The following is a 13,404-nucleotide window of genomic DNA, read 5'->3' on the forward strand; positions in this document are numbered from 1 at the left end:
TTGCCTTCCTCTTTGCTTTGTCCCTACCCACCGGTGAGACAATTTCTTTTAGCTCGAGTCCGTCCTCCTGATTTAAATCTAGACCGATCCGAGCATCAGAAGAAGTTATGAAACCACTAAGGCCCATTTTTGTTCGCTTTGATTGTTGCACTCCAAAAATAAAATATTGCTCGTATTTTTTCCACCTAGGACTTTTAACTAATAATTTCCAGCAGTTGTACCTCTTGAATGGTTTTCCAACTTCCTTAAGGTAAAATTGCAAAGCTTCTTGAAGTATTTCTTCGTTGCCATGACCGCTTTTACGTTGGGTTTTTAGGTTGTTGTACAACTCGTTTATTTTTGAAACCCCCTTTGCTATTTCTCAAAACTTCGAATTCGTTCGGTGTTTCGTACGGTAGTCACCATCTTTTCCTAGCTCCTCCCGAAACCAATCTAAAATGCGAAACCAAAAATGATCTCCCGGTTGTGCATTTCCCGTCTTCAGATCATCAAAAATGTCAACCCAAACTTTTACCAAAACTAGCTCTTCTTGTGGAAGTCATGTTATCGGCTTTTGTCTTCCCTGTTGTGCGACACTCTCGCGCACTCGTTGTTTTCCTTTGCATCGTTGTGGGGATGACGTGGGTTGAATTTCGGGAACCATCTTTTGTTCTTCCGAGTTATCGAACTCATCGACACGTTGAAATTGTTGTTGGGTTTGAGTTTGATTTGGCGAATGTTGATCGGGAAAAACAACAAAGTTTGAAAATATTTACGGAGTAACATTTGGAACTGGAACCGGGTAATATTATGTAACATTTTAGTATTGAAAAAATTTATATCTAATCCCCATCGGAGAGAGAACGCGACAACCCCACCCCCACCTACTCCCCGCGCAACCCTTCCCGCACTACCGATGCAGTGTTCATCGGAGCAGGAAGCTTCCCGCAGCTCATCCCGCAACCGGCTCCGTCCGGCCCCAGCATGAGAGAGAGACCAAAACTGCCGACCTTTACAAAATATTACGACACAATCCTTAAATAAACTGTTCATTGGGTCAACGTAAATTACTAGTATATATAAAGTACGATAAAAAGAATATTTTATTGTCAAAATGTTACAATCAAATCAACAACTATCCTATGGTGTTATTAAGATAACATTATTCATTGTTGTCGTCATTAAAAATTACGTCATTTTTCCCCGAGAGCATTACATCACCATCCATACGAACTCAAACAAAAGATACTCTATGTTCGCTTCCATGGCTATATAAACATGTTCATTGATGTTACAATCTCATATAACTCCAACCATGGCTTCCATCTCCAAAAACTTTATGCTAAGCGACCTCGTTTCAACTGATAAAATCGACCAACTCCCTTCTCACTACATCCGCCCCCTTTCCCAACGCCCAAATCTCAAAGACGTTTCCCATGATTCCATCCCTCTCATTGATCTCCACGATCTTTACACTCCCAATCGCTCGCATGTCGTCCAGCAAATCGGTAAAGCTTGCAGTGACTATGGTTTCTTCCAGGTCAAGAACCATGGCGTTCCAGAATCCACCATAGCCAACATGATGAACATAGCTAGAGAATTCTTCAAGTTGCCGGAAGAAGAAAGACTCAAAACTTACTCCGATGACCCTACCAAGACCACAAGATCAGGCACCAGCTTCAACACACGTACAGACAAGGTTGCAAACTGGAGAGATTTCTTGCGAATCCATTGTTACCCACTCCAGGACTACATCCACGAATGGCCCACCAACCCGGCGTCCTTCCGTGACCATGTGGCGGAGTATTGCCGGAGTGCACGATGGCTAGCTCTCCGATTAATTGAAGCCATTTCCGAAAGCTTGGGACTTGATGGAGACTACATCAGCAGACAATTAGGGAAGCACGCCCAGCATATGGCCTTCAATTACTATCCTCCATGTCCACAACCAGACTTAACTTACGGTTTACCTGGACATAAGGATCTCAGTCTCATCACCATCCTTCTTCAAGATGAGGTCCCTGGTCTTCAGGTGTTGCGAAATGGTAACTGGGTTGCTGTTGATCCTGTTCCCAACACGTTCATCGTCAATATCGGCGATCAAATGCAGGTGCTGAGTAATGATAAGTACAAGAGTGTTCTTCATCGAGCTGTGGTAAACTTTGAGAAAGAACGGCTATCTATACCCACGTTTTATTGCCCATCTCCTGAGGCAGTGATAGGTCCTGCTTCAGAATTGGTAAGTGATGATGAACCTGCTGTTTATAGAAAGTTCACTTACAGGGAATACTATGAAAAGTTCTGGAGTATAGAGCTTGCAAACGAGGACTGTTTGGATACGTTCAGGGACTCCTCGTCTACTTGATCTTCCTATTAGTGAAGTTAAAAAGGTCTGAAGATCAAAACCGCTTCTAGAACTACATAAAGTGTAGCGGCATCGTTGTCAGTATTATTCATAAATAAACTCGTTTTTAATATTCTTATATGTGAAAGTTTTGTTTTCTTAATATTTTTCTCATGTCAATTATCTGGAATCTTCACACTCTTGAAAAACTTGAAGAATAGTTGCAGGTGATACTATGTAATGTGGAATCAAGAATCCACTTTATGAAGTCCGTGTATTTTAATTCCCTTTAACCCTCGTTCTCCGTAAATTAAAAACTCTATAAAAAGCTAAATATGGAAAAGATAAGAGTTTGATTAATACTGAATTTAATAAGCAAGAGTTATGTAATTATTAGAGAATTCGTTGTGGATATAAATGATAATCGATGATGGAAGTAGGAGTTGCATTTCACACTTCTAAGTTTCTAAAAGTAATATTTCGACTTTCTTTTACCTTGTCATAAAATTTACTTGGGAAATTTCAATTTAGGGCAACTTCAAATTTAGGCAAAAAAACTTATTATCAAATTTTCAAAGAGAACTAAAAAAACTAATTAAAATAGTGTGAGTATATAAGAATAAACAGTAAAATTCAAATGTATATAAATATAAACTAAGTGAAAATTAGATGCACTATCCATAGTAATGAAATAATGTTATTCTAATAATCTCAAAACCTAGGGTAATCCAAGAAAGCTATATATACAAAAATAACAACTCAAAATGAGAAATACCTATTTATTTGAACTAATATAAAGGGAAAATTTCATATATATTCTTCTAAATTTTAAGTATTACGTTAATATCTTTATAGAGTTTAAAAAATTATAGATATAACCATGTAAAACTATAAAAATTACATTTATATCCAAAATCATTTTTGATTAGGATTATATAAAATTTATATTAAAGAATTTAACTAAATTTCGAAATTATAAAAGTTTACCAAAATACCCTTCACATATTAAATCCTAAATTAAATCCCTAGCCAGATTCATTCCGAAAAAAATCCCTAGCTAGATTACGTATATCTCTTCAATCAGTTAAGGGGCCTTCAATGTACATAGATCATCTTCTCCATCATGTATCTCGCCTCCATAAATGCAATTAGTCCGCTTCTTCTTACTCCGAACGGTAATGTTTTATCCTCTTACAACCATGTGTAAATTGTAATAGCAAAAACCTAAAGCACAATAATATATTTATATGTATTAAAAGCATAACAAGTGCAAAGATAACATTTACAACTTCTGTCTATTAAATTGGATACAAGGAATCACCATTGTATCTGATATTTGTATAGTTTTCAACAAATTAAATTGTCTAAATTAATCATGCTTTGCATTTGATGTTTTTCTATTAGATAGATTAGATTAAGAAGAGGGTCCCCACTAGAAGCAATAAGAAGTTACTCATTCTTGTATAGGAATGTACGATTTGATAGGGCTATGATATTAAATGTGGTCATAATGTTCAATGTCCATATTACTTAACCTTAATATACACTATCATTAAAAATTGAAAGTTTTGCAAATATTGTTAATATGGTGAATTGCTCGAATGTTAATTTTCTAAAGACAAAATAATCATATTTTTTTTCAAAGATCCAAAAACAATAACCTGAAAACCAAAACAATTTCAATAATATTAATGCTAATGTACTTAAACATATACACTAAAATTGGCTGTGAACCAAAGATTTGAATTTTACCCATATTGATTTGGTCGGACCAATCACTTCATTATGTCAATATCATTCAACAAGCTCAGATACTTCTCCCTCTAATAACGGATGCCCAAAGATCTTCCTCTCTTCTTCTACCTTGGGCAATGTCGACTGCTTACTGCAACGTAACCACCTTGCCTGTCTGCTCACTGAGAAGAATGACATTACAAAGAATAAGGGGAGAAAAAGAAAAGCCACAATAGGAGAAGAAAGAGGAGTAAAAGAACACGATTTGAAGGTTTTCAAATCCCCATCTTAACTGAACTAGTAGGAGGTATGGGAGAATATACGAGTCCAAAATGAATTTTCTATCGTTGAACGTAAGAGGTGTGGGTGAAAGGGCAAAAATAGGCTGTGTAAGAAGGTTGAAAAGGCAACATAAGGCGACTTTCATTGGGCTACAGGAGATGCAGATATCGACTTCTTCAAAGATAGATGTTATCGGATGTTGGGATTCGAATGAATTCGACTATGAAAGTGTCGATGCCAGTGGACGATCTGGTGGAATTCTCTCGATTTGGGATACTGCTGTGTTTCAACGGACTGATGTTATCAAGAATCGCCACTACTTGGTTGTTTCTGGGAAATATATGGGCTCTCCTGAGAATGTTATACTGAACATTGTGAATGTATATGGTCCTCAGTCAATCTCGGATAAAAAGAAGGTATGGGCTGCACTGCTTAACATAATAAATCATAAATCAGGAATGTGGGTGGTGTTTGGTGATTTTAACGTAGTAAGACATCATAGTGAAAGGCGTAATTCTCAATATTGCCCTTATAGTACTACTGACTTCAATAGATTTATCCAGGAGGCCAACTTAAAAGATTACAACATGGGAGGTGAAAGATTCACATATATGTGTAAGGTTGATGCCAAACTGAGCAAACTGGACAGATTCTTAACGTGCCCGGATTATTTGCAAATGTTCCCTCTTAGCCACGTAACTGCTCATCCTCGAGAGTTATCTGATCATAGTCCTATTACCCTCCTATCTAAGGAAGCTGACTTTGGGCCTATTCCTTTCAAGCTCTTCAATTCTTGGCTATATAAAGACGGTTTTGATCATTTGGTGAGTAATGCATGGTCCTGTTTTAGTGGGTTTGGGGCGCCTGACGCATACCTTGCTGCTAAACTTATATTCTTAAAAGGAAAAATCAAGAATTGGAGGAATGAGGGTGATCACAAAGAGAGGCAGGAAGTTAATGTTGCCAAGGAGGTGGTTAAAGAAATAGAAAAGGCTGCGGAATACAGATCCCTATCCTCGAATGAACAGACTATTCGGGCGGATGCGATAAGAAAGATAATGGAGTGGGAACGCCTGCATGCTCTTGATCTCAAACAGAAAGCGCGCATCAAATGGTCTATTGATGGAGATGAGAACAGTAAGTTCTTTCATGGATATATCAATAGCAAAAATCGAAGGAATATTATACATGGTCTCATGATTAACGGGAGGTGGACGACGGGGGTCAATGAAATAAAGGAGGAAGCATTTAGGTTCTTTCAAGATAAATTCAAGGAGGTTTATCTGGTACGACCCAAGTTTAGCAACCCAAATTTTAAATCAATCTCTATGATGGAGGCAATTAGAATAGAGTCCCCCTTTTCCTTTGAAGAAATTAAGGTTGCGGTGTGGGATTGTGGTTATGATAAAGCCCCAGGTCCGGACGACTATACCTTCAAATTTATGAAAAAGTTCTGGGGCACGATCAAAGAAGATGTGATGAAGTTTGTAAATCACTTTGAGGAATATGGCTCATTGGCTAGGGGTTGTAACTCCTCTTTCATCACTCTAGCTCCTAAGATCAAGGACCCCCTCTGTCTAAATGATTACCGCCCCATAAGTCTGATCGGCTGCTTAAGTAAAATAATAAGCAAACTGTTATCAAACAGGTTTAAGAAGGTTATTGGGAACCTGATCGGTGATATGCAATCGGCTTATGTTGAAGGCAGATGCATTTTAGAGGGTCCTCTTATGGTTAATGAGGTGTGTTCATGGGCAAAAAGAGAACATAAAAAGATCCTCCTTTTCAAAGTAGACTTCGATAAAGCTTTCGATTCGGTGAATTGGGAGTTTCTTGATTCAACTATGGAGCAAATGGGTTTTGGTAGTAAATGGAGGTCGTGGATTCGTGGCTGCCTGAATTCGTCCTGGGCGTCGGTAATTATAAATGGATCGCCAACAAAAGAATTCCCGATTTCTAAAGGAGTTCGTCAAGGAGATCCGCTTTCCCCTTACTTGTTCATCATTGCTATGGAAGGTTTGAGTGTGGCCATTAGGACGGCGTGTGACAAAGGAATATTCAAAGGTGTTAAAATTCCAGGTAACGGTCCAATCCTGTCTCACCTCTTCTACGCGGATGATGCCCTGTTTATTGGGGAGTGGTCAAAAAAAAACCTAAAGAACCTGGCACGTATTCTTAGATGTTTCCACATATCTTCGGGACTCAAAGTCAACTTTTACAAATCGAAAGTTTTTGGAATCGGAGTGGATCCAGCGGAAACTTCGAACTGGGCCAATCTTCTTGGGTGTGTATCAGGCGATCTACCATTTGACTACCTTGGGGTGCCGGTGGGTGCCAACATGAATCTTAAAAAACACTGGAAGCCCATAATCAAGAAATTTCAGTCTAAGCTCTCAGTGTGGAAGGCTAAATCATTATCGTTTGGAGGAAGGCTCACACTAATTAAATCGGTCCTAGGTAATCTGCCTATCTATTTCTTGTCCTTATTTCGTGCTCCTATAGGTGTTATAAATGAACTGGAAAAGATAAGACGTTCCTTCCTGTGGGGAGGGGGTGAAGAAAAAAGGAAAATTCATTGGGTTTCCTGGGACAAAGTCCTTGCAGCCAAAGAAGAAGGAGGACTTGGAGTGGGATCCATTCAAGCCTTAAATATTGGCTTGCTTGTAAAATGGTGGTAGAGGCTGAACAATGAACCTATCTCTCTATGGGCTAGAGTAATCACCGGCATTCACAACTTAGCGAACAAACCGATTGAGTATCTATCCGTACAAAGATATGGTGGTGTTTGGAATAATATTGCCAGCATTAGAAAGTTCCTGGGGGGGGGGGGGGGGGGGGGCTTGGGATTGCAATACATGATCTATTCAACATTAAAATCATGTCAGGGAATAATACCCTGTTTTGGTATGACCATTGGATTGGCTCTAGCAACCTAAAAACGAGATATCCTGACCTATTCGATTTGGAATCAAAGAAAAGGTGCACTGTTGCGGACAAGATTGGTGATCGGAATCAAAACTGGAAGTGGAGATCCAGGCCTGCGGCTCGGGGGTTGGATTCTGAAGTTCTCAGTCTAAGCAATGAAGTCGCTAATATTCATTTAAACTCGGGACTGGATCAATGGAGATGCAAACTGTCATCAGATGGCAAGTTCTCTGTGGCCGTCATCTGTCAACTTGTTGATAAGGTGAAAACCAACAACAACATAGTTGTTCCGAAGATTATTTGGAACAAAATTGTTCCCATTAAGGTGCTTTGTCTGGTATGGAGAGCTGCACAACAACGTATACCAACAGCTATGGCCTTGCAACGCAGGGGTATTTTGGTCAACTCGCAAATATGCTGTTCATGTATTGGAAACTCTGAATGCGCAGACCATGTGCTAATCAAATGTCCGTTTGCGATCAACATTAGAAGCTGCATCTGGAGATGGTGTGGAGTTGCTGGCGATTATGAGTCCATACAAACAATCTGTGAACTGATAGATTTTGCAAGCAAGTGGGGGAGGAATAAGAAGGAAAGAAAACGGTTCGTTGTAATATGCTATGGCATGATTTGGAACTTATGGAGATTCAGGAATAAAAGGCTATTCCACTGTGAGAGCACTTCAGTCCAAAATGGTGTGGAGTGTATTAAGGCCATGACATTCTTTTGGGTAAAACATACACTACAAGAAATGCAGCCATTACCGGCGACACTAATAGCGGCGACAACACATTTAGCGGCGACTTTTCGAAAAGTCGCCGCTAATGGTGTTGTCGCCGCTATTGATGTCGCCGGTAATGCCTACCTACCCGAATCCGCGTTTTCACGTTCTGGTGAACATCTACCGTTTGATCATTTTTCTAATCTAATGGCTGAGAAACTCGTGGAACGCACAAACCCAATACCGGCGACAATATGTCGCCGCTAAAGATCTAAATTGTCGCCGCTAAAGGTCGAAAAAAATGCGCCTTTTTTTCCCTCTTTGTATGTCGCCGCTAAAGGTTTGATGTCGCCGGTATTGATTCTTTTGTCGCCGCTATTGGGTGTCGCCACTAAAAGTCGACGCAGATTACTCCCCCTTGCTTCCTCTTTCTGTTTTAATCTTCTCTCATTTTGTTCCAACATTTTCTCCGAAAATTATCCTCTCCTCCAACGATTCTCCCTAATTTAACAACATATAGTAGAAGAGATACCATCGGTCGTCAAAAACTTCCCCTCTCCGGCCACCATCACTATTGTTGCTGTCGATTTCCTTGTCCCAGGTTCATGTTTCCTTCCTCATCTCTTCCTTTCTTTCTACTTTAATGTCTATTTCCATAAGAGTTTGTGATTAATTGCATTTTTGTTTTCAAAAATCTCTTTTCCTCTCTGGTCACCATCACTACCGTCGGTAGTTGTTGTCACCTGCGTCAACTACCACCACCATTGTTGCAGCACCAAAGATTCCAATTGAAAGTGAGAAAAGTTTTGGGAACCACAGGTACATTTTTTTGTAATTTGTTTTATATGTGTGCACTTGTGTGTGTATTTTGTATATATGTGTGTATTTTATATATGTGTCTGAAATATGTTATATGTGTATGTATTTCATATATATGTGTGAAAATTGTGTGTATTTCATATATGTGTGTGTAAAAAAATACTTATATGTGTATAATGTATGTATGTATGTATGTATGTATGTTTGTATGTATGTATGTATGTATGTATGTATGTGTTTGTATGCAATTTGGATTGTGTTCATAGTTGTTTTATGTGTATAAAAAGTATGTATATTTGTGTATAATGTATGTATGTGTGTATTTATGTGTAATTTGGAGTGTGTTGATGGTTGTTTTATGTGTATAAAAAGTATATATTTGTGTATAATGTATGTACGTGTGTATTTATGTGCAATTTGGAGTGTGTTAATGGTTGTTTTATGTGTATAAAAAGTATATATTTGTGTATAATGTATGTATGTGTGTATTTGAATGCAATTTGGAGTGTATTGTATATAATGTATAAAGTACAATGTCATAATGGAAAAAAGAAACAAAAAGCAAGTAGCATGCTATTATTGAAAATGTTATTTAAAGTAAATTACTATAATAGTTCCTATGTAATGTGTATTTGTAGATAAATTGGTAATTATTAGTTTGTTGGTTTGATTGTTGGTTTAACTTAAAAGGTTAATATTAGTTAGGTGGTTTGTTAATTTGATAATTTTAAGTTTGGTTTAAGTTAATAGGTGGCGGGAACAACGGTCCGGAGTCTACTATGGAACTTATAGGAGGGAACAACGGTGGCGGGGATGATGACACGTCATATTAGATTTATCTTTTATTAGATATTGTTGTATGATAAAATTTATAAGAATTTTGTTATTTATTTGGTCTATGTATGGTATTATAAAATTTGGATGTTATGTAATCGTTTTTCTGAATTTAACGTATCGGTTTTTATGCATTTAACGTTATTATGTATCAGTTTTTGGACAGCCAAAAATGAGTGCTTTTAAAAAAAATAAAAAAAGGCAATAACGGCGACACATAGCATTACCGGCGACATGAGTATTCGCGGCGACATCATCATTAGTGGCGACAGTGAGCATTAGCGGCGACTTTTTGATCAATACCGACAAGACAGTAGCGGCGACTTAATAGCGGCGACGTATCGCCGGTAAAGCTATTAGCGGCGACTTTGGTGAGCAATAGCGGCAACTTTTGTCGCCGCTAATACCTTTTTTCTTGTAGTGATAGAAGTAGAAATGGTATGTGTAGTTGGGAGGAATGGGAACATCTCCATTTTATGATGTATAATTTTGCTCTTACTTGTATGTCTTTTTTTTGGTCTCTCTTCTAGTTTCTTGCTAGGAGAGAGTTCCTTTCACTAATATAATATTTGCCGTTTCCAAAAAAAACTAAATGGTTTAATCTTAATTTTGTATTTAGAAAGAGTATTTTAGTAACACCATTTGTGATTTTGAATTTTAGATAAATTTTTTAATATTATATTAGTTTTATTTTAATTAAAATTAAGTTTGGATATATATATATATATATATATATATTATACTTTTAGAATAACATATACGTAATTTAAAATTTTATAAGAACATTGACGTAATACTTAAAGTTTAGAAGGATATATATGAAATTTTCTCTATAAGAAATAAGTCATAAATATTAAAAACATAGTCATATATTATTAATTTTCAAATATTTCTTTGTATACAACATTTAATGTTAACCATTTCAGTTCTGGTGATTTGATAAAGCATGCGAAAGTTATGACGGATAATTTATTGATTCATATTCAAATCATGATATTACTCAGCTCTTGAAGTGACTTCAGAGCATGATGCATAACCCCATGTTTACAGTGGGGAGATTAATTGATGCGCGAAAACTGATCCAAAACCCTCGTTAAAAAAGATTCCTTTCCAAAAATATTTAATGTTTTTATTACAGTAAGTACTTAATCGGCAAATATTTAGAAGGAACTATGTGATTATATTTTATCTGGGAATAAAGAATTCAATAATTAATAAATAACATGCATGCTTAATGGCTACTACAAAATTTAGTAAAAGATGAAATAGTATCACAGAAACATGAAACGATGTCGAATGTCGATATACAACTACTTAGTAATTAAAATACTTAGGATATTGAAAATGATGTGAGAAATACCAAAAGTGGATACTTACATAACTTTATTTAAACTAGTAAAAGCCTCCGCACTATGGGTAGTGTGTCGGAAAACTATAACATGCAACTTTTATAAGCCATGATTTATTTATTTTTTTGTTTATTATTGGTTGTTTTGTATAATGTTGAGGCAAAAAGACAAAAAGGAAAATTTTATTATTTTAAGGACTAAAACCGTCAAAACATGCAAAAAAATATGTGCAAAAGCGGATAAAAGTGGATCAGGGCCGGTCCTGAAAAATGAAATATTCTTAAAGGCTCAGGACGAACAAGAAAAAAAGGGCCCTTATCTTTATTATAATTTTGTATTTCTAAATAAAAATATAAAATGAAAAAAATTGGGCCATGTACAGCTGCCCACTTTGCACTCCCTCTAAACCCCCCATGAGTGGATGCCTAAGTAAATTGAGGTAAAAAAACTGTTAGAACGTAGTTCTTTCAGGATCGATTGATTCTAAGCATGCAAACAAATAAGAACGTAAATAAAAACATGAATATGACTTGAATACGTTGAATGATTAAAACTTCAACACCTCAGAAGAGCTCGACTAAGAACTTCTACTGTAGAGGTGTTTTAGGGTTACAAAACTCAAGCGTAATTAAAGACGTCTAACAATAATGCATTCATGCATGCATATAAATAGTCTAACCCTACGAGATAATCACGGATGGATATGCCCAATTCGGATATAATACAAAAAACCCAAGACGCAACATAATAAATCCAAACAAAAACGGAAAATACAGATCGATGAGTCAGCCACACACTCGTAAGTTGATAAATATTGGGGCAAAAAGTCATAAAAAAATTATTATTTTAACGATAAAATTTTTTAAAACAAACAAACAAATGCGACAAAAATCTGAACATAAAAACTTTAAGGCCGTTGGGAATTATATATATATATATATATATATATATATATATATATATATATATATATATATATATATATATATATATATATATATATATATATATATATATATATATATATATATATATATATATATATATATATATATATATATATATATATATATATATATATATATATATATATATAAAAGAAAAATTATGTGTAATAGTTATATTTCTTAAAACCATTTACTTTATACATAATATATATTTGGTAATTTTAGAAAAAGAAAATCATTTCTGTCGTAACTCATAAATGATTTGAAGAAAATAAAGTGATGTAAGTCTATTTTTTTGGTAAGTTTTATGTTTATTATTTTGATATAAATGAACCTTTTGAATAAGAGAGAGGGACCTCGGCACCTGTGGCATGTACGTGAATTACCTCGTGTCACCAACTCGGATGAAGATAGCTAGAGAATTCTTCAAGTTGTTGGAAGAAGAAAGGCTCTAAACTTTGTCTCATGACCATACCCAAGATCAAGCACCAACTTCAACACACGTACATGCAAGGATGCAAACTGGAGAAATTTCTTGCAACTTCATTATTACCGCCTCTTAGACTACATCCATGAATGGCACGCCAACGTGGCGTTCTTCCGGGACCATGTGGCGAAGTATCATCGGAGTGCGTGATGGCTAGCTCTCTGATTAATTGAATCCATTTTCGAAAGTTTGGGACTTGATGGAGACTTAGTAGATAAATAAGTGAGCATGCCCAACATATAACCTTTTTTTTTTTTTTTTAATTTTAAATTTTAAACCATTCATCAACCACTGTAAATACCAACATCCCTTTTTCCACCACAGATCTTCTTAATTCATCTTTACCAAACTTCTTTATTTTCCATCATTCTTTATCCTTATTCATTTTTGAAAATGGCTTGTATGTGGAAAAAGGATAAATAGATAATTTTGGCTCATGTATGGCCTGATTTAATGAAGATCCAAACCACATCAACTATGTAGATAAGTCTTCTTTCTAGAATAAAATCACCTAACGGTACAACCGTGAATTAGGTGAAAGGAGCCACCGAAGTAAAGATCAAATCATCACCAAATGGAGAAAAACAAATGCAGTTCCAGTAAAGATTTATAATGTGTTTTGTAGGATGAGACGTAATTTAGAAAATGATGAAAATGATGGAATGTTAGTTGTGAATGCCCTTCGAACTTTTGGAACAGAAAGTAACAAACCTTTCTAGTTTGTAGAGTTTTGGTAAGTTGTGAGGTGATCCAAAATATGGTGTAATATTTTGAATGAAGTTGTCGTGTGTGTTATTTTAATTTCAAGCTTGCTTAATGTTTCTTATGTTTTAATTTCAACTTTGTTGTTGTAACATCCCAATTTTCACAATAAATTTTTTTATACTTAAAAAAGCCATTTCATAAAAACTCAACATCCACAAAGCCATTGTTTCATAAGTCATAATCCAAAAATCGGAGTATCAATACACAATGCAAAATCT

At 35.9% G+C, this 13,404-nt stretch overlaps 1 protein-coding gene and 1 pseudogene across 1 annotated transcript; both read left to right on the forward strand.

Moving 5' to 3' along the window:
• Window positions 1-1,272: 1,272 nt before the first annotated feature.
• On the forward strand, window positions 1,273-2,464 carry LOC145003473 (protein DMR6-LIKE OXYGENASE 1 pseudogene; annotated as a pseudogene).
• Window positions 2,465-7,217: 4,753 nt separating this feature from the next.
• On the forward strand, window positions 7,218-8,252 carry LOC145002918 (uncharacterized). Its single transcript, XM_078962098.1, has one exon. It carries the CDS (start codon window positions 7,218-7,220, stop codon window positions 8,250-8,252), a length of 1,035 nt encoding a protein of 344 aa, XP_078818224.1.
• Window positions 8,253-13,404: the final 5,152 nt, after the last annotated feature.

The sequence above is a fragment of the Lactuca saligna genome, chromosome 6 (genome assembly GCF_052625555.1).
Source record: "Lactuca saligna cultivar CGN05327 chromosome 6, ASM5262555v1, whole genome shotgun sequence".
In the NCBI taxonomy this organism is placed as follows: domain Eukaryota; kingdom Viridiplantae; phylum Streptophyta; class Magnoliopsida; order Asterales; family Asteraceae; genus Lactuca; species Lactuca saligna.